This window comes from Gracilinanus agilis, chromosome 3, assembly GCF_016433145.1.
Source record: "Gracilinanus agilis isolate LMUSP501 chromosome 3, AgileGrace, whole genome shotgun sequence".
NCBI classification, from domain to species: Eukaryota; Metazoa; Chordata; class Mammalia; order Didelphimorphia; family Didelphidae; genus Gracilinanus; species Gracilinanus agilis.
In genome coordinates this window covers 425,644,582-425,668,901 of record NC_058132.1, presented here as the reverse complement: position 1 = coordinate 425,668,901, position 24,320 = coordinate 425,644,582, and the positions used below count along the sequence as shown (strand labels likewise).

General features: G+C 34.8%; 1 protein-coding gene across 1 annotated transcript in view; it reads left to right on the top strand.

The window, feature by feature from the left end:
• USP25 (ubiquitin specific peptidase 25) overlaps nt 1-24,320 on the top strand; it is a 206,661-nt gene that overhangs the window by 80,774 nt on the left and 101,567 nt on the right. Inside the window, exons 4-6 of the mRNA XM_044670322.1 lie at nt 1,692-1,815; nt 14,446-14,608; nt 23,578-23,664. Coding sequence (XP_044526257.1) covers nt 1,692-1,815; nt 14,446-14,608; nt 23,578-23,664 — 374 coding nt within the window. The remainder of the gene's footprint in view (nt 1-1,691; nt 1,816-14,445; nt 14,609-23,577; nt 23,665-24,320) is intronic.

Sequence of the window (24,320 nt, the reverse complement as noted above, 5' to 3'; positions counted from 1 at the left end):
TCTCCCTCTCCCTCTCCCTCTCCCTCTCCCTCTCCCTCTCCCTCTCCCTCTCCCTCTCCCATTCTCCCTCCTTCCCTCCCTCCCTCCCTCCATAACATATATGAGTTAATAGTCAAAGTGATATCATTTACTAAGAAAGTTATAGTTTAGGGTGGTGTCAAATCTTTTGACCTTAACCCTATAACCAAAAGCTGCTACCAAGCCCTCCACACCCTGCTTTGGGCGCAAGCTCAAGATAGGAAGGAGGGGGAGGCCTGCCTTGGGTAAAGAGACCTGCTTGGGGTGCAAACTCAAGATGGTCACATAGTAGGAGGGCCACTCTTCTTTCTACAAATTGCTGACTACAAATATTGTCAGTAAAAGACACCAATAGTGCAAAGGCCTTTAAAAGGTCAGCAATAATAATAGACTTAAGTTACCACCCAAAGTGATCTACTTTTGCATTCACTAGCTTAATCAGCACTTGCACCACTAATTAAGAACTGCCTATGTGAAAGATTTGAGCATCTTTTTCTTTTTTTTGTATCGCTGTCACTGTCATAAGATTTCTCTCTATAAAAAAGGCCATCTTCTAAGGCTCACGGTCTCTGGTTCTAATTGGAACCAGGGTCCAACTTTGTTGTGAGGTTGGCATCCTCTCAATAAACCTATTATTTAGCTTGGAGTTCTATATTGGTGTGATAAATTTTCACCACAAAGCGAAGGCTGGATGACCATGATTCTGTGATACTTTCTGGTATTCTATATTATATATGCTGTGACTGAGTGAAACTTGAACAAAGTAATAACATAGTTCCTTTTATTCTCCTTTTACCATATTGAAAATAATGATTTTTTCCCTCACAAAAATTTCAGTGACCCCTTCTTTCTATATTTTATTTCGATATTTATCCCCAAATGCCTAGACCTTGGTGAATAAGGTACTTGAATTTTTTTTCCTCTGAAGAAAGTAAATGAAATTATATAACCTATTTGCAGGGGTTAATTCTTGAAAGTTTTATGGTTGTCAGAAGAACCATAAAGATGATAGAGAAAAGTACTTTGAGTTTAATTTTTTCTGTTAAATTTAAATTAAAGATATCTGTACTATCCTCTGGGAAAACTTATCAAAGAAGTACTCAATATTTAATTGCTCTAGTTTTTCAGAATAACATTTGAGGTAGAATTTAGCTCTAACTTACTAAGATTTTTTAAAATAAATACTATTGATACTAGAAGATTGAGAGTTTGACCTATAATTCAAGTGTCGTAACATCTTAGAAAAAGCAAAGATATTGAAAATAAAAGTGCTTTGATATACTTTTTGCCATTAATGCCATTTTGTAATATTAGCTGAATAATTGTCCTCCTAAGTTGTATTTTCAATTTGTAATGTATCCAAGAGGAATGAAAATCCAAGTTTCACATGTTATAGTAAAATACTGAGAGAAAATTCTTCTCTTTCATTAAAAAATATGCAAGTACCCTCTCTGTTTTGGGGATCTCAGAAATGAGAGAATGTTAATGATGCTAATGACATAAAACTAAGTTTTCTTGTAGAATTAAAAGTCATGAATAATTTAATATAAGAATTAGGGAATTTAAGATGTGTGCTTTAGTTTGCATTTTACATTTGGACTGATTTCTGTGATGTAAATTTCCTTTCATCTTGTTTTACTTTTAATTTTGAGAAAGATAGTTTTGCTTTTCAGATGTGATTGATCTCACTGGAGATGATAAAGATGATCTTCAGAGAGCAATTGCCTTGAGTTTGGAAGAATCAAACAGGGCTTTCAGGGAGACTGGAATAACTGATGAGGAGCAAGCTATTAGCAGGTAAACAAACAACTTCTATAAAGCACATATAAGAGAAAAAGAACTTACTTTAATTAATTTTATTAATTAATTAATAGGGAATAACTAATTCCCTGATAGGTAATAACTTACTCATTCTAATTGTAAACAGCAATACATTTAAAAATTAGCCTGTTTGCTTCTGAATTGTTTTTTATTCTACATAACCAAGAAGAAATCAGTCTGGTATCAGACTGTATATGAAAACACATCTTTTGACCATAAGATAGCTTAGATTTTTTTTAGCATTGGGAAATGAAATTATTGGTACTACTCCAGTGTCTGCATTTCTCTTTAGTAAGTAAAACCATATTTTATTTTCCCCAGAAGAATACTTTGAAAGCCAGTTGGCAATATAATGTTTACCATATGATCTATTATTAAGGTTTTATACTTCATTCATCTGTAAGACTTGTAGAACATTTGTAGTTTCCTTTAAAAAAATCTTCCATTGGGGGCAGCTAAGTAGCTCAGTGAATTAAGAGCCAGACCTAGGGATGGGAGGGTCCTGGGTTCAAATTTGACCTCAGACACTTACTTCCTAGTTGTGTGGCCCTGGGCAAGTCACTTAACCTCCATTGCCTAGTCCATACCATACTTCTGCCTTGGAACCAATACCCAGTTTTGATTCTAAGACAGAAGGTAAGTGTTGTTTATTTTTTTTTAATTATTCCATTTACAAATTAAAGTAAATATTTTTAAAAATAAATGGATCAATTGTAAGTATTTAAAAATTAACATTTTAAAAAATAAAAGGAATTACTATGACAAATTTCTTTCTATCTAGAAACCCAGTATTGAATGTGATGACTGATGTTTGTATTGATGATTCTAATTGTCAGATCTTGACCTAAAATCTTTACCTATCAGAATCATTCATACATTACTTACTTATTGAATGCCCACTTTATAAAATGCACTCAACCTCAGATGAGAATTTGATCATGAGTGATTGAAAACTTAGTCCACATGTAAAACTTAGTTATATGAAACATTTGTGTCAAACTCAAATAGAAATGGATCCATTTAGAAAACCCAAAATTAACATTATCTACGTTGTATTGTTTATTTTGGTAAACATTTCATAACTACATTTTAATTTGGTTCAGGTATACTTTGGATTAAATATCCTCTTCTGTTTGGCATTTAAAGTCCTTTATTATCTGGCCCCTTCTTACCTTTCCCTTATACTTTATTCCTCTCTATGAACTCTATAATCTAGCTACATTGGCCTACTTGTTCTTTATACCCAACATGCCATCAGTGACTCTGGGCCTTTTGTACAGGTTACTTTCCCAGAAAGCTCTCCCTCCTCATTTCTGCCTCCTAACTTTCCTGGCTTCCTTCAAAACTCAAGACTCCTTTCAAATGCCACTCTTCTGAAGAATGCCTTTCCTGTTGATTCCCAGCCTCTGACACCACATTATTATTATTTTCTCTCTGAGATTACCTTTCTGTTAATCTGTATATTTTTTTTTAAACCCTTGTACTTCGGTGTATTGTCTCATAGGTGGAAGATTGGTAAGGGTGGGCAATGGGGGTCAAGTGACTTGCCCAGGGTCACACAGCTGGGAAGTGGCTGAGGCTGGGTTTGAACCTAGGACCTCCTGTCTCTAGGCCTGACTCTCACTCCACTGAGCTACCCAGCTGCCCCCTGTTAATCTGTATATTTTATTTGGACATAGTTATTTGCATTTTTTTGCTCTTTTCAGAATGTGAGCTCTTTAAAGAGTGGGAACTATATTTTTGTCTTTCTTTGATAGCTCCAGTATTCTGCAGAGTGCTTGGCCACATAAATACTTGTTAAATGATTTATTTATTGACCATTCTTTCTGTCTTGTGCCAATCCCACATTATGAAGTACCCAATGCCAGTTTTGAACTGTATATTATTTCATAAGCATCTCAAATTTGACATATCCAAAACAGAATTCCTCCCCCTTTTTCCAAATCCATTATTTCCCCAAGTTTTCACTATATATTTTTTAATCTACTGTGATTCTTATCATTGCCTTTACTTAATTATTGACTCCTCACTTTGCTAAACCCCACATATCCAATTAGTGCCAAATCTTGTCAATCATTCCTACCTCTATAATGTCTCTAGCATTAGTCCTATTCTCTAAGTACTCATTTCTCTGCTGGACTATTGTAATAGCCTAATTAATTTCCCTGCTTCAGGTCTCCCTATTCAAATCTATCAAGCTTGCCAAAGGTTTGCTAAAGTCAGGTTTAACAAAATCACTTCCCTAATCAATAAACTTCATAGGCTCCTAATTGACTTTAGAATCAAATGTTATTTAATATTTATAATCCTTTTTAAATTTCTAATTTGGTGTACTTTTATAAGGCATGCTATTATATAATAGTAGTTGTTGTTCAGTCATATCAGACTCTGGGACCCCACTTGATGTTTTCTTGGAAAAGATACTAGGGTGGTTTGAGGTAAACCACTTCTCTGGTGGATTGAGGTAAACAGGAGTTAAGTGAGTACTTGCCTGGGCCAATATAGCTAGTAAGTTTCTGAGCCTGAATTTGAACTCAGGTCTTCTGAATGCCAGGCCCCCTCTATTTACTGAGACATCCAACTGCCTGTCTTTCCCTTCCCCCCCTTTCTTTCTCTCTATCTATATGAATGTATTACATGTAAAGATTTGTAAATAAGTAAATACATATTGGAGAAAAGATGTGCATGAAAATTTATTGTATTAATAAAGCTTCCTGATTTTTAATAAATTTGTAAACCTATGATCTGGAATATCAAATTGACCAGACAACCACAGCCCCTAGGACATAATGTTAATATCTATTAATAATAAAAATTATTTCTAATATTTTATTAATTAAAAATCTAGTGATGCCATTTCAGTTTTATTCCTAAATAAACATACCAATTGACAATTTCCTCTACCCAAATGAGCCTTTGTAACAAAGATTAAAAAAAAAAGAAAAAGAAAAAACTGTTCAACAAAATCAACTAATATGCCTATCTTCTCTTAACAGAAAATGGTATTCCATGTCCATAGTGCCTACCTTTGCAATGAAGGGAGAGGTGTCAGAACTTTTTAGGATTTAAAAAAATGAATATATGTGATTTAAAATGAAGACTCATTGTTACTTGCTATATTTATAATGCTTCAAAATTTTTGGTTTTCTAAACAAACTATAAAAGGCAGGTAGGCCAACAATAATTTGCACTGAGGAAGAAACAAGAGACAGTCTAGGACATTGCTAGGTGAACTAAACTGCAGTCCTTATCTTGACCATCACCTCCTTTCAGACCTGGGTGGAGAAAACAGGAATCTGAATTCAAGAGCCCTGGAAATAGCAACTACCCTTTCTACCCCTTTCTAAGTTGTCATCATTTTTGAAAAGTATTTGGAATAATTAGAAGAGTGAATCTTTGAAAATTTCTTTGTTTTGCTTTTTGTTTTTGAGGTATAGGAACAAAATTATGTTTAAGTGTTTTCAGGACTTCAATCTTTATGACTTCTTTTCCCTGAATAAATTTGAAGTTTACTTTCAGAGAAATGATTTCCTAATTTGAAAAGAAGTTAATATTTTATCTTTTAGGTAATTGACATTTTTGTTTTTTAATCCTATCCTTTTATCTATTTTACTTAAGGAAATTAAGGTAAACTGAGAGACAAAGTTCCAAGCATGATCAATTTATTAGGTTAGTTGTTGTTCAGTTGTATCAGTCAGGAAACTGTCATTCCCATTTGGGATTTTCTTGGCAAAGATGAATATAAGGACATTCCTGTAACTGTCAGGAGAGGAGAGATAAAATGTTCATTCTTTGTGAATGTGTTTTTAGACTTTGCTTTTAGAACACTCATAATATATGGAACCTTGTTTATAAATTGAGGTGCTTCAGCCATGGAATTCTAGGAAACACTTGTTATTTATAGATAATGTACCTTTTCTATCTTGCAGAGTTCCTTTCCCCCCACTTGAAATGAAGAACATGGGATTTTCTTGATAAGGAATATGGATATGAATTTTATATTCAATAGTGGTAATATATTGGATGGGAAGTGAAGCACTAGAACTCAATTTTAGTGTTATTTTGTTGCTTTGTGACATAATCCATGTGGTTAAGCTTTCATGCTTCTGACACAGAGATTAGAACATGATCTCCAGCTGTAGCTGATTTAGTATCTAACTTGTATGAATCATCATCAGTATGAGCAAATCTGCCCTTGGATTTCATTATCATGGACATATCATTTTGTGTGTTTTTATAGTGGATGTGAATGAAAAAAAGGTATTTATTTCATTATAGTTACAATGTGCAAGCTATGCTAAGGACTAGATATACAAACAGAAAAAGCAAGAGGGTACCTCTTCCCTAGGAACTTGCTAATATTCTAAATATTGGGGAAATTTAGCTCCAGGACAGATGGGAAAGCCCAGCATTTATAAGGGAGCAGCAGAAGGTTGGATGACAAGATCTTTAGGGTAAATGAATTCATAACATAATGCCCAGTAGTGCAGAGGATATTGTGACAGTCAAGCTAATAAGACCTAAGAAATCTTAGGGGTAGGACTGGTGCTACAGCATAGTGGTCCTTAATTTCTGAGGCTAAAGTTGGTGACTCACAGTTCCATCCAAGTGATATAAAAGCCATGTTACCCTATTATGGGTCTGGATGAAAGAGGAAAAAGGTGGTGGTTCTAGCAACTTAATCTATTTGACCCAGGATTTTGAAGAGAAAGCCAGGGGGAAAGGAAAGATGCTCTGATTTCCGAGTGTCTCGAGATGTGTGAGGAGGGTGTTATATAAGGCACAGACTTCTGGATTAGGATTTAAAATTTTTCCCAAAGTAGAAAAATAGGGGAAGATGACAGAGTACCAACTTTCTTGCCCACCTAATACCTTCCACAAATAATCAAAAATAACTCCACAGAATCAATGCTAAAAGTGGCAAAAACAGATAGGAGTTGAGAGTCAAGCTGAGTGGAAAGGGACAACTAGGGAGGAAGGCCTTCAACTTCCTGGCCTCAGTCTGTAGTATAGACACACCAGAACAAACCTCACCTTATCTGCTAAGCCTGGAAGAACTTAGTTTCCAGGAATCAGAAGGAGGAGGGATCTGAGAGGAGCTATTGTTGGCTTTAGCCTTGGCTGCAGAGATTACCACTTGCCCATAGCAGGAATTTAAGGGAGTAGTCACCAGACCTTTTGGACAGGAGCCTTAATACTGATCGGGGAAGAACTTTGGGAGCCCCAAGGAACACGGACTAGACACCTGCTTTATCCCAGGCTATGACAGTAGGAGAGGAAGAGCGAGTAACAAGCACATACCAGTGAGTATGGTTGCTGAGGGACTGGGGCCCTGTGGGCTTTGGTCACCCCACAATAGCGTAAGAGGTCCCTGGTTGATGGCACAGAGGAAAGTGAGAAGTCTGCTTGCAGTTACAATGGTACAACTGCCCAGGAGCTCTGTTTGGAACACCTGAGGTCAGTCACAGACTGACTGGGTCTTGTCTGGGGATACCTGACCCTGGAGTATAGAAATCTGAAGAACTGAATAGCATCCAGGAAATAACAGAAACCAAAAAATCCTGAGATATCATCCTCCCCAGTATCTTAGAATCCTTGTACTCCAGCATAAAGCTAATATTTTTATCTGTCAGTTTGGCCACTAAAGCTTGTTTTTTTTGTTTTTCTTTTAAATGAGCAAGCAAAGGAGAAAGACCCAACTATTTATAGCTGTTATGGAGACAAAGTAGACCTGGATTCAAACTCAGAGAACAATGAAGTAAAAACATCTTCTAAAACAGCAAGGAAAAGCAATGAATAGTCACAGGCTCAAAAAGAGCTTTTGGAAGAGCTTTTAAAAGATCTCAAAAACCAAATGAGAGATTGAGGAAAAATTAGGAAAAAAAACCAAGAGCACTGAAAGAAAGGACACCTAAATAGGAAAAGAGAAACTCACAGAAGAAAATAATTTATTAAGAACTAGAATTAGACAGGGGGAAACTTCCCAATACAACAAAAAATATAGCCAAATCAGAAGAATGAAATAATAGAAGATAAAATGAAAAATCACAGAAATAACTGACCTGGAAAATAGATTAAGGAGAGACAACATAAGAATAGTTGGACACCTGGAAAGTTATGACCAAAAAAAATACCGTTCTCCGAGAAATCATCAAGAAAAGCTGCCCAAAAATTCTAGATCCAAAGGATAAAACAGAAATTGAAAGAATCCACCAATCACCACCTCAGGAACCCCAAAATGAAAATGCACAGGAACATTATTGCTAAGTTCCATAATACCCAGGTTAAGAAGAAAAGCCAGTGATGGGCAAACTTTTAAAAGAGGGGGCCAAAGGAAAGGAAATGCTCATCTCTCAAGCTGTTTCTAAGGCAACTTTTTTGAAGTTTCATTGTATTGTATCCTTCTCATTGTATTCATCAGATTAGGAATAATTATGCACAGGGGGATAGAACATTTCAGGGGGCTTCATCTGGCCCACCGACTATAGTTTGCCTATAACTGCTCTAAGCAATAAGAAAAAAAAATTTTTTTAATTCTGTGGAGCTACCATTAGAATAACATTAAGACTTAGCAACCTCAACATTAAAAGAACATAGGACATGGAACGTATTTTGAAGACCAAAAGAACTGGGCTTATTACCAAAAATAAATTATGCAAGGTGAAAAATGGATATTTAATGAACCAAAGAAGTTTCAGCTATTCTGGGGGGAAAACATAGGATCTAGTAGAAAATTTGATCTGTAAGAAACATATGAAGGTAATTGTGAAAGACCAATTATAAGTGACCTCAAATTGTTCAATTTTTATAGGAAAAAACATCATCTATAACCCTTAAGAATAAAATAGAAGATTTAAGACTGAATTGAATACACTGCAATGAGCTAAAATAATAATATAGAGGACCAAGAAAAGATTAAGTAGAACAATTATCATTTAAAAGAGGAATAAGTGAATGAACTGCCACAAAGAAAGGGAGGATGGGTTGGAGAGATGGTAATACTAGAATCCTAATCACATCAGTTCTGGATTAAAGGGGGGGGCAAGAGAAGAAAGGAGAGATTAATAGAAAGGAGAGCCAAAAGGATAAGAAAAGGGAAAGATACCTAGAAAAGAGTACATATCAAGAAATAGGGGGGGGGGGCTAAGGTGAGGAGATAAGGGAGGGACTTTTAGGATAAGGATAAGGAAGAGATTTTTTAGAACCAAACTCTTATATAGAAGGGCACAATTATGAGGATAAGGAAAGGACTTATGAGAAGGTAGATAGAATAAGTTAAGAATTAAAGGTAAGAGGGAAAGAACTAGGGAGGTACCTTTAGAAAGGTGGGTCAATTTGGACTAGAAGGTCAAGGGGAGAGGATAAGGGAAGTTTCTAGAAGGGGTGTGAATTGGAGAAGTAGTGAACAGAAAAAATTGGCCTTCTGAGGAGGGACATTTCAAGAAGAAAGGAAGAGGACAAACAGGAAAAACAGAATGGAGGGAAATTCACAACTAGTAACTATGACTTTGAATGTGAATAGTATGAATTCACCCATAAAACAAAAATAGTACTATGGATCAGAAACCAAAATCTGAAAATATGTTGTTTACAAGAAATGCACTTAAAAATGAGAGACACACATAGAGTAAAAATAAAGGACTGGAGCAGAATATATTGTACTTTAGCTGATACAAAGAAAGCAAGGGTAGCAATTATAATCTCTGGCTAAGTTAAAGCTAAAATAGATATAAGTATAAGAGATAAACAGGGAAACCGTCTTATATTAAAAGGTATTGTACATAATGAAGCATTATCAATATTAAATCTATATGCACCAAATGTTATAACATCCAGATTTTTAAAGGAAGAGTAAGGTGGAAATAGATAAACTTTAACGGACTTTTTTCCTCTCTCAGAATTAGATAAATCTTACCTAAAATAAATAAGAAGCCAAAGATATGAATAGAACCTTGGATAAGTTAAATATGATGGTTATCTGTAAAGAATTGAATGGGAACATAAAACAGTGTACCTTCTCATTGGTACGTGGTATCTTCACAAAAATTGACCATATATTAGGGCACAAAAATAAGAGTTAATTGTAGAAAATCAAATATTTAAATGCCTTTTCAGACTCATAATGCAATAAAAAGTTGTGGAAACCAAAAGAAAAAACAAATTGGAGACTAATTTAAAGTATGAGTGAATTAAAGAACAAAAGGGGAAAAATACTCTTACCTCATTAAGATCAACATTATTCATTTACAAGATAGTTTTCTAGATTTACAGTTAGCACCAGAGATTTAACTAGCTAACCCATATAGAAATTAATCCTATGATCTTGCCCCATTATAACTTGTTCTGTCCAATGAATTGCACGTTGATGTATTGCTGTAGAAAATATCTGACTCAGATCAGGCCCCTTTTAGTTTAGGGTCTTGTATTAGAACAAAATGAGATGTTTGAAGGATGTTTAAAAATTAACAAAAAGAGATTTCCTCAGCCATAACACAGAAAGGGTATTCAATAAGGATACTACAACACTTAGCTAAGGTAAACATCTGTAGCCTTACCTCCATTCTACAGAAAGGTATTCTGATAATCAGAATAGGGTATTCATTCAATCTTGGAACATCCTACAGATCTGAAGGATCCCAACTCTGTGCCAGTGGCCCTTTGTACTACCCTGAGGTGATCAGGAAATGACCTGGACTAGATTCATACCCCCAGTGTAGTTTCTGACAATCCGCCTTCTCTAGCCCAGTGGCCTCCTCTATAAGAATTATTAGAGACCATCTAGTCCAAAATCTTTTCATCCTTCTCAAGCTCTTTATGACATTCCATTTCCTCCAGACAGTAAAGAAAATAAGGAAATGTAGCCAAAGAAAAATGTGCTTATTAGCCTCAGTAGGCAGACCTAGAAGCAATTTCTGGAATAATAGAGGCAAATAAAGATTTTGAAATAAGAAAGAACTTAGCATGCTAAACAGAAATATCTAAAAAGTGGTGAGTTTTCTCTCACTGGAAGCCTTTTAAAGCAAAGGCTGGATGACTACTTTTAAGTATGTTAAGTATGTTATAGTAGAATATAAGGTAAGGGTTGGATTAGGTGATCTTTTAGGCTTGCTCACGCTTAAAATTTAATGATTCACTGAAAATCTTAATTTTTTCCTATCTTTTAATTTAATAAAGTATTAATAAGAAACAAGGAGCTTCTTATGTTGCTAAGTTGTGTTCCTACTAAGCTTGTCCCTTGAAATGCTGATATTTGAGATTATAAAATTACCATATCTTTGTTATTTGTCGATTTTCATTAAAAAGTTAAAATGAAAATATATTTTAAAAATAAATGGAATAGAAAAAATAATAAACTCATAATGGAATTAGAAATCCTTATTTTTTTGGTTGCACTATTTATCTCCTAAAAAGCTTTTATTACCAAATTCCAAATATATTCATGGAGTAATTAAGGATACTTAGGAGAACTAATGTTGATTTTACAGTATATTACAATAATAGATGAACACATAAAATTTTACATCCTGTTATGAGGGAAAGTCCTAGTCTATGGGAAGGATTTTTTGTATGTGTCTATTTGATTGTGAGTCCAGAGTTGCTTATACAGGAGAGATGCTCCCTAATTGAATAAAATCAGATTATAATTGACATATATTTTGGAATAGTTTAGTTATTCTATGGAGCAAATTGCTAATTAGAAAAAGTAGAGGCTTTTTTTTTCATGTAAAATGGATATGAAGCTATCCTATAAGTTGAAATGAAATATTTAAGGTACTACATTTGATGGAGGGGTACTTAAATTAGTAACTACTACTAGGAATTTGTATTTTCTGTTCTTGGTAAATGATATGTCAACCATAAGTATTTTAATGAGTTTTATTCTTAATAAATGCTACTGTGACTTATAGGTGTCTATTTCAGAGATGATAAGATTAAGTACATTAATGTTTCTATTGTTTAGAACAATGATTTTTATATGGTTTCACTTTGTGATAATGGTTATGAGTGTATACTTCTATTGATACTAGGCTTACTCAAGTGTATGTCATGTTGACCAGAATGAAACAAATTGGTTAGTTTCCCCACATCAGGTCTTTGTCAGCAAAGTGGTGAATTTCATGCCATATGCTTGTATTTCATTGTTCTTTTTTGTCATGTTCCTAATTCTGTTGTTTTAAATAATGGGTATTCTAAGGAAACATATAAAACTTATAGTTCTTAAAGAGCACATTTTAATGACTATTAAAGATAATGACGTGGATATTTAAAGAGAAGTTAAGCATTTCAAGAATCAATCAAGGTCACCATGAAATTCATTCATTGGTACTGAAGCACACAAAATATGGTTAAAAATGAAAAACAATATTGAGAACAAACTTTTTATTATGAAATTTCCTAATTAATTCTCAGAAAACAAGCAAAGACATTTAGAGACACTGGGGCCACAAGAGTTAGTGATTCCTCTACAGTGTGGCATAGGTTTCTTCATATTTTGAAAGGACAGTTGGTGAAAAAGGTAGCTGTTAACTCTTATTGTCAAGCAAACATGCTTGTGATGGGCTAGGCAATACAAAGATTGGAATGCTGATAAATGGAAAAAGGAAATCCTAAAACTAGCTTTTTATTTTAAGGCTATGTACAAACTGTTATCAAATGAACTCTTGGTATTGTGGGGGGCTAGAGATGAGCCCCTGGGGTTTGGGATGAGTACCCTTTGCAAGAATGCAAGACTCCAAAATAAAAAGAGAAATTTATTAATTCAGAGAGTACTATTGAAAGGTCAGGAGAACACTGGCTCCCTAGGGATGGATTCTAGGGGGTTTTTATACCCTATTGAAAACATGACTCGGAGAAGGCATGGTGATGTTATGAATTTAGCCAGAATTGGGGGTGTTGGTCTCCTGACTGGGGCTAGAGTGGTGTTTATGTCCAGAAGACATAGGGTTTGGCTGGGAATAGTTTAGGGGACAAGTAGATGCCCTAAATTACAGCCTCATGGTATCAGGGCATAACCAGAAGATGTATATCTGTTTCCATCTCAAAATCTAGGAGAGAATACAAGGGGAATATTTATCTCAGGGGTTTTTTCTTATCATGAGTAGACCCAAAGTCACCTTTTCCTCAATATCCTAAGAATAACAAAGAAGGAAAGGAATTTTCTTAATCCTATGGAGTTTGGGGTGTCCAAAAAGGGAAACCCTGAGTCCCATGCCATTGCTAAACCTGCAAAATCTCAACATTTTCATCAGCTTTTAAAACATCTATTTTTGCTTTCCTCACTCTCCACCTTCCAACCATATTTTGTGAATTAAAAAATTCCAATGGATCTGAAAGACTTTTCTTTATTAAGGAATTGATGAACTCTGATAAATATATTCTAATGATAATAAGCAAAATTTTTTCAGAAATGGAGATAAACTACTGTAAAAGGCTTGTATCTTGCCTTGCATCCAAAAATGTGCATCAGGGACCCAGGAACCCATATGATTTAAGTCTTTGGCAAATCTAGGAGCTATAGTTAAAACTAAATTGTGGTTGGAGGTGAGGGAAGACTGATTATCAAAGGTACACTTAATTTCTAGTATAATAAAAATGAGGTTTCCTAATCAAAAATTGAGGAATGTTTCTAAATCTTATGAAGTGCCAAATTTTGTAAAAAATAGTCTCAGTGAAAGGAGTATAAGATATTAATATATTAAAATAGCATAATATATTAATGTTTTAAAGATTTAAAAAGTTGGAACAAATATCAAGTGATATTAGGTTATTTTATTTTGATCTAAGTAATTTTCATATTACTAAAGGTATTTTTCCTTTGTTTAGATGTCATAGAATTTTGGGCAAGTCATTTAACCCTATTTGCCTCAGTCTCTTCATCTGTAAAATGAGCTGGTGAAGGAAATGGCAATCCATCCCAATATCTTTGCTAAGAAAATTCCAAATAGGGAAATGAAGAGTCAGACTTGACTGAAATGACTGAACCAAAAAAAAAACCAAAACAACCCAAACCCATAGAATTTTAAAGCTAGAAGGATTATAGGATCATGGATTTAGAGCTGAAAAGGAAGATTATATTTCACATTTTTCATATGAGAAAACTGAGGCCCAGAGAAGTTGAATATCTTGCTCAAAATCTCCTTAGAAATAAGTGCCAGAGCCAGGATTTAAACTTAGATCCTATAACTTCAAGACTAAGTTGACACACTGCCCTTGAATCTTGCAATTGTATGGGTGAAGACAAGACATCCCAGGTGGGTGAAGTGAATTGTCTTAGGTCATACATCTCTTGGTGGCATATGATTAAAACTTGGATGTTCCAATGTCCAGGATTTAATCAATATTTGAAGTTTCCCTTTATTTAGGCACATATAGAAATACACATTGTCAAAACATTCAGTTCTCACTTGAACTTTCATCATTGCCATCAAGGTGTCATTCAGTGAAGTTATTTTGTATGTGACCCACTTTTCAAAATATAATAAGTATTATTTATTTGCTTAGCTTTATTGAGACAATTTTTCTTCATGTACCTCAGACTCATATAGCATTTCTGTGTTAAACAACACATTAACATATTTTCCTATTCCTTTTATTTGGCTTTTTAAGAGTCCTTGAAGCCAGCATAGCAGAAAATAAAGCAAGTTTGAAGAGGACACATACAGAAGTATGGAATGATTCTCCAAATCCTTACGATAGAAAAAGGCAGGATAATTGTCCAGTTGGGCTAAAGAATGTTGGAAATACCTGCTGGTTTAGTGCTGTTATTCAGGTAAAGTTCTTTATTCACATTCTGTTTGAAGCAAGAGAGAATGTGGATAGGCTTTTTATGTTTCTTATTATGTTTGTCATGTATAAAGGTATGTGTATATCAGACAAAATAGTACATAATTCTGATGTCCTCAAAACTGTTTAGTTAGATAGCATATTGTTTTCCCGTATTCCAAGTTTGAAGAAGAAATTAAACCTTTTAAACTAGATTAATCTGTATTTATCCATTTTGGGTAAATCTTCCCTGTTTGTTGAAAGAAAGTATCAGGTTGAGAAGATTATTTCTTCCCATACAGTAAGGCCCCTGAGTAGGAAATTATTTTTATGCATGAGATCTTATTTGTTGCTCTCCAGAATGTCAGGAGTTAATGTTCACCTTCTTAGAGAATATTTGCTATTTTAATATATATTGCTTTTAAAATTTGCAATTTTAAAATTGGAAAGGTATTTTCCAGTTGTTGCCTGTGAAATAGAATAAGTTTAAGAACCATGATTTTCTACTTCCTTCATCTGCCATAGTGCTTTTTTCTTAATTTTATAAATAATTTTGTAATATTGGTATTAATTATTCTTTAAAAGATAGACTTCTTGTGGAAATCTGTCTGGACCATAGACTTTTTTTTCCTCTAGAAATGCCTTTCCAGGAAGTTTAGGTTGTTTTTTGGTCTGTTTTTGTTTTGTTTTGTTTTTTGAGATTAGATTTTTAAGATTTCTATTTTGTGTTTTATTGATTTGGGTATTTGATATTATAAGTAATATTCTAACTTTTTAAGTTTAGTTGTGTTGACATATAACTATATATAGTTAATTCTGATAATTTTTAAAATTTATTTTGCTTTTGTTGTTTATTCATCTTTTTCCTTTTATTAATTTTCTGACCCATACATTATTTGCATGAAAAATGTGCCCATTTGTGTTAGTCTTTTTAACTGAGATCAGGTACTATGCTAGGCTATGCCAAGGATTTGAAGTTTTGAATACATATATTTTGATAACTATTTTTCAAAATCATTAGTTTCCCTTGTACATTATTTTAAGCATTAAAAATTTTACAGATAAGGAATCTATAGGAGTCACCAAATAGGGGTTTATACCAAAAAAAGTTAAGGATCTTTGATATACACACAATCAAATGAAGCTTGTGGATGTAGATAGTATTTTCAAGAAATTATGCACTAATAACACAGGAGTTGAGAAAAGAAGTTAAATTACCAATATGAACCAAAATTCCATGACCTTCAAACATGCACATTACAAATTGGAAATAATACTATAAAATTGAGACCAGGATAACAGGATAACTTGGATATTAAAACAATGGAACAAAATGATTATTAAATCATAAGTAGCTCTTTCCTAATTCTAACAAAAGGTGTTTGTAGACCTGATATCATTACATGGAAGTAAATTTCCTAGCCATGGTGACTCTTTTATGGGAAGTAGGATTTGACATCTCAATAGATTAAGATAGATAAATGTCTAAGATAGATAAAAGTCTCCTCTTTTAAGGAGTTGACATTTTGGTAGGAAAATGAGAAATTTATGTGCATTAACTAGAACAAGGTAAAACAAATTTATTAACATCTTCAATTAATTTATTAACTTTTCAACTTTGTAAATCTTTAAAAACATTTCATGTAGAACTTCAGTGATTCATTTTATACAATTTAGAATTAAATTCCCAGATTTATATATATTTTCTTTAAATCATCATATAAATATTAAAAATGATAAAGGCTGATATAATAATAATTATTAGTATTTTAATTAAAGCCATGCTGATAGATAATTAGACCACGCGCTTGTAAGCATTCAAAACTGCCGCCTCCATTACGGTCTCCTGTTTCCTGTCTCGAGTCTGCTGGCCAAGAGAGAGAGCCTCCCTCCTAACCCAGGAGATTATAAACTCTTCCCTGTGTCAAGACGTAGGCCTCCCCACGCCCAAAAAACCGGAAACGGAAACCAGTTGGACCACATTGGATCACGGGAAATGTAGTTTGATACATTTTCCCAAATTTCACTTTTACAATTCCCCATGAGGTCCGGCAAAAAAAAAAGTTTAGTCCTTTTTTCTTCGCTGGACCTGTAAAAATAAACAACTTCTAAAATTTTCAGGAATTTGGGGATAAAAGAAATAGATGAACAAATGGTTAAAATTAGCCGCATTGACAAAAAACCAATTTGGGGGGCAGTCCCCCACTGGCATAACAGTGTACAATTAAAACAATACATACAACTCAATTTCAACTCCCCATAGTTCAATCAACTGCACCCCAAGTTCAAAATTTGGTCTTCATGGTACAGTGAAGGTTTTTCAGACATCTTCATGGTGTCTTCACCAAAACAGGTTCATCGTCTGGATTCTGGGGAGATGGCAAGATCCCTTCGTGGTTGCCAAAATTATAAATATTAAAAATGATAAAGGCTGATATAATAATAATTAGTAGTATTTTAATTAAAGCCATGCTGATAGATAATTAGACCACGCGCTTGTAAGCATTCAAAACTGCTGCCTCCATTACTGTCTCCTATTTCCTGTCTCGAGTCTGCTGGCCAAGAGAGAGAGCATCCCTCCTAACCCAGGAGATTATAAACTCTTCCCTGTGTCAAGACGTAGGCCTCCCCACGCCCAAAAAACCGGAAACGGAAATCAGTTGGACCACGTTGGATCACGGGAAATGTAGTTTGATACATTTCCCCAAATTTCACTTTTACAATCATGAGATCTTGTTTTTATCATATTGAATATTAAATATACCTTTGATGTACAATACATTTTCCCCAATCTAGACTTAATTTTACTTACATTTGCACCAAGGTTTAAATTAGACTATAAGACAGAAATGGTGAACCTTTTAGAGACAGAGTGCCCTGCCTCCACCACACCCCCCCAGATCAAGTGCTGTGCCAGGAGGGAAGAAGTACTCCCATTGGGCTGCTGGGATGTGGGATGGGTGATGAGAAGCACATGTAGATAGGCCCAAGCACTCTACTCCCCTCCAGCTATTTGCCCACACAGTGAGCTATCCTCTCCTCAAACCTAGCTCCTCTACAACCCCACCACAGGAGTCACCTTTACCACAGGCTCAACAGGCTGCTGTCTGTCCCACACCCCTCACACAGCATGTGAATAGGGCCCCCTTCCTCCAACCCCCCCCCTCCCTAGTAGCAACTTACCCAAGATGGGGGAGGAAGGAACCAAGATGGGGAAAGAGGAAGCCTTCCTTTGGGCTGCTAGCCAGAGGAGCCAGTAAAGTGAGGAATGGCCTCAGGCACATGGAGAGTGGGAGGGGAAGAGCTCCAAACTCTGGCAGAGGACTGCAGGCATGCCCACAGAGAGGGCTTTGTGTGCCCTTTTTGTCACATGTGCCATGTGTTCTTCATCACTGCTATATGAGGCTAAAGGTTTCAATTGAAAAAGATTCTATTACATATGGAAAAACAGCTGAGTAATCAAGACTTCAACCCTAGCTACCAATGTCTTTTATGAAAAATAGAAATACTCTTTCATTGTTCCCATGAAAAGGCAACTTTTCTGCTTCTACTCTCTAATTAATGAAGAATACACAGTGATCTCAACTAATAAAATTTGCAGAACCTCTTACAGATATAAGCACTCACATCAAAGGAATCAATGGCTGCTTAAAAACTAGAGCATAATGCATTTTCACTCAGTCATTTGTACTGTTATACACTAGATAACTTATTTAACTATATTTATTATGTTTATTTTATATACATATTTCCAATTATTTATAATAATTTTTAACATTGATTTTCCAAAATTATGAGTTCCAGTTTTTTCTCTCCCTTCCCTCCATATTCCCTGAGACAGTATGATGAGTAAAATTCTGAAAGGCAGAATTCTAGGTATTAAAAATTAACTTATATTTATATTTATCAGATAGGCTGATATAAATTTATTGGTCAATGATTCAGTAACACAGACAATTCATTTGTATTCTTGAGTCATTTAAATGCAATTCTGAAAGTTCATTATCACCCTAAGACATATCTAATTGGTGGATACCTAATGAGGAGGTAGGTTAATAAGTTCCAGTTCCCCCCCTGAAACCCTCAGGATGATGGGAGGAAGTCGTCACATGCCTTTGATTCCAAAATCCTTGTAGATCTATATGGTGAAATTAAGTTAGGCTAAATAGTTTGACATCTGTTGTTCATCCTAATAGTGGATCAAGAATACTGCCATGCTGCCCCTTCCCCCCATCCTCCCCACCCACCTACCTACCCCCAATATACTTCGTTGGAGCCAGATTTGTTTACTGACAAGATGAGTCTCAGTCTCATTCTCATTCTTAATTATTCTTATTTTAGAGCATACTTTGAAACAAGGAATATGAGGGCAATCTGATGATTATCAGAACAAAGAAATGAGGAAAGGGCCTGAAAACTTGATAACAAAATAGTATTAGAAATCAAAATAATAAAGTATTAAGAATAAATCTCAACCTTAAGCAACTTGATCTAGGTTATACAGGGGCAATCATACAAAACACTTCCACATTGGTCATGTTGTGAAAGAAGACTCAGATAAAACAAACAAAATATGAAGAAAATAAAGTGGAAAATAGTATAAATCGATTTGCATTAAGACTCCATTTATTCTTAGCATTTTTCATTATAAGCCCTTTGGAATTGTCTTGAATCATTGTATTACTGAGAAACTATTCATATTTGATCATGGAACAAAGTAACAGCACTATTGTACAGTGTTCTCCTGGTTTTGCTTCCAGATTTTTCTGAAATCATCTTGCTTATAATTTCTTATACCATAATAATATTCCATCACAATCATATATCACAACTTTTTTCAGCCATTCTCCAGTTGATGGACATCCCCTCAATTTCCAGTCTTTTACTTTCAATTTACAGTCTTTTGCCATCACAAAAAGAGCTGCTATAAATATGTATAAATAGGTCTTTTCTCCCTTTTAAAAATAATTTTGAAATAAAAACTTAGTAGTAATATTGCTAGATCAAAAGGTATGCCTGGTTTTATAGCTATTTGGGCATAGTTCCAAATTGCTCTCCAGAATGATTATATCAATTCACAGCTCTACCAACAGTGCATTAATATCTCAATTTCCCCACAGTCTCTCCAATATTTATCATTTTCCTTTTTTGTCATATTAGTGCTTTAGAACATTTTTTCATATGACTATAGGTAGCTTTGATTTCTTAATTTGAAAATGCCTTTTCATATCCTTTGATCATTTATCAATTGGAGAATAATTTGTGTTCTTGTAAATTTCACTCAATTCTCTATATTTGAGAGATGAGACCTTTATCAAAGAAAATTGCTGTAAACGTTTTTCTCTACCTTTCTGCTTCCCTTCTAATTTTGGTTGCATTGGCTTTGTTTGTACCATAGCTTTTTAATTTTGTGTAATCAAAATTACCCCCTTTTACATCTCATAAATTATCCACAGACCTGAGAAGTAAACTATGCTTTGCTCCCTTAATTTACTGATGATTTCTCCCTTTTTGTTGTCTAAATCTTGACCATATCTTGGTATACAGTGTGACATGTTGCTTTATATCTAGTTTCTGCCATATTGCTTTCCATTTTTCCCAGCATTTTTTTGTCAAATTATGAGTTCTTGTCCCAGAATTGAGGATTTGGGGGTATATCATATACTGCATTACTATTGTCATTTAGTTAGTACTGCGTATCATATACTTAATCTATTCCATTGATTCACCACTCTGTTTCTAAGCCAGCACCAGATGATGATTACCATTTTATAGTACAGTTTGAGGGCTATCTTGGCCTTGCTTCCTTTTCAATTTATTTTAAAATGTTAATTTAGTGCTTATAAAAGGTACAATTCTTGAGAACAATCAGATTTGTTAAAACCCAAATCTTTGAAATCTATGCTCAAATCTTCGAAATTCTCTGCCCACTGGAGCACATGTTTCTTTATCCCTTGGGTGAGTTTTTTAAAGATCATTTTTACAGCATTTTATCTTTATCAACTTCTACAAATTCAGAACAATTTTGCTTATTATATCAATATAGTTTTAGAGTTCATCATTCCCTCAATGGTGACAGGCCGTCTAGAACCACTAGAATCTTAAAATCCCCAGACTATATCAAGGTGGAGGAAAATGTTATACTTTAATTTTGATGAAGATGGTGAAATCTTGAAGGTTCACCAAGAGTTCTTCTGAGAACAGTTTTGGTATCTCCTTGAAAGAAAAAATTAGTTTTATTGTTACCTTTTTCCAATTATCAAAACTCCAGTCTTTGTATTGCCTTACTCAGGATAAGCATATTTTTTAAGGTATATTTTTTTTGCTGTTTCTCCTAATTAAGGAATTTTATACCACACTATAAAGGAATCAGTAATAACCTAACTCCCAGGTGTCTGTGAAAGGATTAATTAAGCTCTTTCACAGCAAAATTTGTTAGTTCTTGGCATTATTTTTCATTTAACCCATATTTTTTTTTATGATTCAATACCACTGAATCTTGCTTTATGAGAATATCACTAAGAAGTTGAAGACACTTTAAAAACTATAAAGTTTTTATATTTCCTTTCCTTATAATTCCTATTCATTGTTAAAACACAACAAAAACAGCTCCAAAATGTGATAGCAACCTTGCTTCCTGGCCCTGCTTCCTCTGCTGGGGTTCCTTCTCCTGGCCTGGGTAGCCTGGATCTTCACCTAATACTAGAAAAGCTCAATTTTCAAGACAGCAGGCAGCTGCATATATTTTTTCTAACAAAAGGGAGGCAGTAAAAGGACTGCAAGGGACTGATCCAAATAAGATTCTGGGCATGTTATGGGCAGAAATTCTAGGAATGAGGAGGGGTGTATAGGGAGGGGTGATGATGAATTGTCAGGCCCAAGACAGTCGGTAAGACCAAGAGCAAGGACCCTTGGTACATAAATTTGGTACAGTAGCACATTCTTTGGCATAATCAGCAAGATAAGCAATTGTGAGGTAATTAAGTTCCCAGACTTTAGTTATACTGTGGCACAGGATCTATACCAGGTTTCCCTGGTTATCTGATAATAGTTAAGTAGTTCTAAATAACTCTAGCTAACAGAAATAGATAGTCTGCTGACCAGAATGTTTTATGAAACCTAAGGTCAGTTGTTTTTCTCATTCTGGGAACTGAGAGTTTGTCTTGAACATCAGCTAGGTTATATTCATGGTCAGGAACATTGGATTATTTATCTGAACAATAAGTAGTCTAAACGAAAGGACCTCCAACTCTATGGTTCTAGGAACTTTCATATTCTTTCTTGCTTTTTGCATTCTATAAAATCTGATTTAATACTCTTTTTTTTTAACCCTTATACTTCGGTGTATTGTCTCATAGGTGGAAGAGTGGTAAGGGTGGGCAATGGGGGTCAGGTGACTTGCCCCCCAGGGTCACACAACTGGGAAGTGGCTGAGGCCGGGTTTGAACCTAGTACCTCCTGTCTCTAGGCCTGACTCTCACTCCACTGAGCTACCCAAGCTGTCCCTGATTTAATACTTTTAAAGAAAGGTACAAATATGTTTGCATATTTCTTAGTCTACTTGATTCTCTATTTTGTATGGTTATATCAGAAACATGCTGACATATTTGTACCTTTCTTAAAAATTTTAAATTATATGATCCTATATATAATTTCTACATATTAGCATACCTTTTCAAGGCAAACTATAATGAATGTTATTACCAGTTAAGATAATTAAAATAATGCTAATTTATTTTATTTTATTTTTTTTTTTTAACCCTTGTACTTCGGTGTATTGTCTCATAGGTGGAAGGTTGGTAAGGGTGGGCAATGGGGGTCAAGTGACTTGCCCAGGGTCACACAGCTGGGAAGTGTCTGAGGCCGGGTTTGAACGTAGGACCTCCCGTCTCTAGGCCTGACTCTCACTCCACTGAGCTACCCAGCTGCCCGCTAATTTATTTTTGCAGAGAGAAAAAAACATTTTCCTCCTATATCCTATGTAATAAGCATTCCATATCTGTGATTTGTCTGGTCTTGAGCTAAGCACTGAGGTCACAAAAAAGGAGACAGCTCTTGCCCTCAAGGAACTTATCTTTTAAAGGGGAAGTCAAACAAAAGGTGGCTGGAAAGCTGGGTGGGGGAAGGGCAGCAGAAGAGAGGGGCTGGGGAATGGGACACACCAGGGTTCTTAGTGTGCAAACATCTTGTTTTCTAAGAAATAAGTGGAGTGATTTGAGAATCTTAATTTCTGCCCTCTATAAAGGAAGTCATTGGGAAGAGTTTGATTCTCAGCCCTCCAAATAGACTCAAGGCTTGAATTAGCAGCTTGGTGTGGTGAGTTTCAAAGTGATGGTGCTTATCTTGGGAGGGCCATCTTGTTCTGTTGGAGTTGAAACTAGACAGGACAATAGAAGCTGCAAAATGGAGTGTTTTGTCTTGTCTCAGATATAATAGAATACATCTAACTATTCCTAAATCACATGAAGAAGTAACATTTTAATACTTCAGTAGTAGCTTCCACACAAGATGCTCCACTTCCCAACTCCATGACTTATCATTTGCTATCCCCCATGGTACAAATTCTCTCCCTCTTCATCTTGTGTCTCCTTGCTTCCTTCAAGTCCCTGGTAAAGTTACACCTTCTGTAAGAAGACATTGATAATCTCCCTTAATGCTAGTTCTTTCCCTCTTACATTATCTCTAAATTACCCTGTATATATTGTTTGAACATATTTGTTTGTACATGTTATTTCCTCCATTAGACTTTGAGCACTATAAGAACAATACTTTTGTTTGTTGATTTGGGTTTTTTTTGTTTGTTTGTTTGTTTTTTTGGGTTTTTTTTTTGCCTTTGTGTCTTCAGTGCTTAGTACTTTATATACTTGTTGACTGTCTGACTAGAAAATAAGTCATTAAGAATGAGCCCTAATTTTAACATTGTTAGTAGTTTGCTTTTCCTTCTTTAAAAATGTCATATCTCTCATTTCTTTTTAGTCATTATTTAACCTTCTGGAATTTCGAAGATTAGTATTGAATTACAATCCCCCTGCAAGTGCTCAGGATTTACCCCGAAACCAAAAGGTAAAATTATATAAATACTTTTTCTTGATATTTGTCTCTATACAGTAGTAGTCACTTTTTCCTCATGTGTTAGGTTCCCAAGTCAGTGCATAAATTATTAAACTAACATTGTCAGTTGACTGGCTTTTAATTCCTTCTCATTGGATGGTTTAGCAGGTTGAGCAGTACATGGAAGCTGGAACATTTTTTACAACTCATTGTATGGATAGACACATATTTATAGCTTATATCTGATAGTCATAAGGTAATACCTTTATCACTTTTAATTAGCAAAGAAATGCTATTACTTATGTGATTGAACTTTAACTTAAGGGTAAAATTCTTTCTACACATCTCAGTGGCTGCTCTGTGGTAGATGAAAAGTTGAAAATGGGTTTAAAATATGGAATTGACTTTCCTCTACTGAGCTACAAAACAAACAATGGACTCCTACTTCATCCACTAGCCTATGTCCAGTTATTTCTCCAGGAGGAAAAATTGTCTGGCCAGTATCCAGACTGGATTTCTTCTATCACAAGAATTCCACCAAAGCCCTATCTTGGTGGATTAAACTAAAGAGATTCTTCTGGGATATTTTTCTCCCTGCCCTAAGTCTCTTCTTATTTCCATCCATATTCTACTTAGTTGCTGAATTAAGCTTTCTTAAAGAGCTGGCC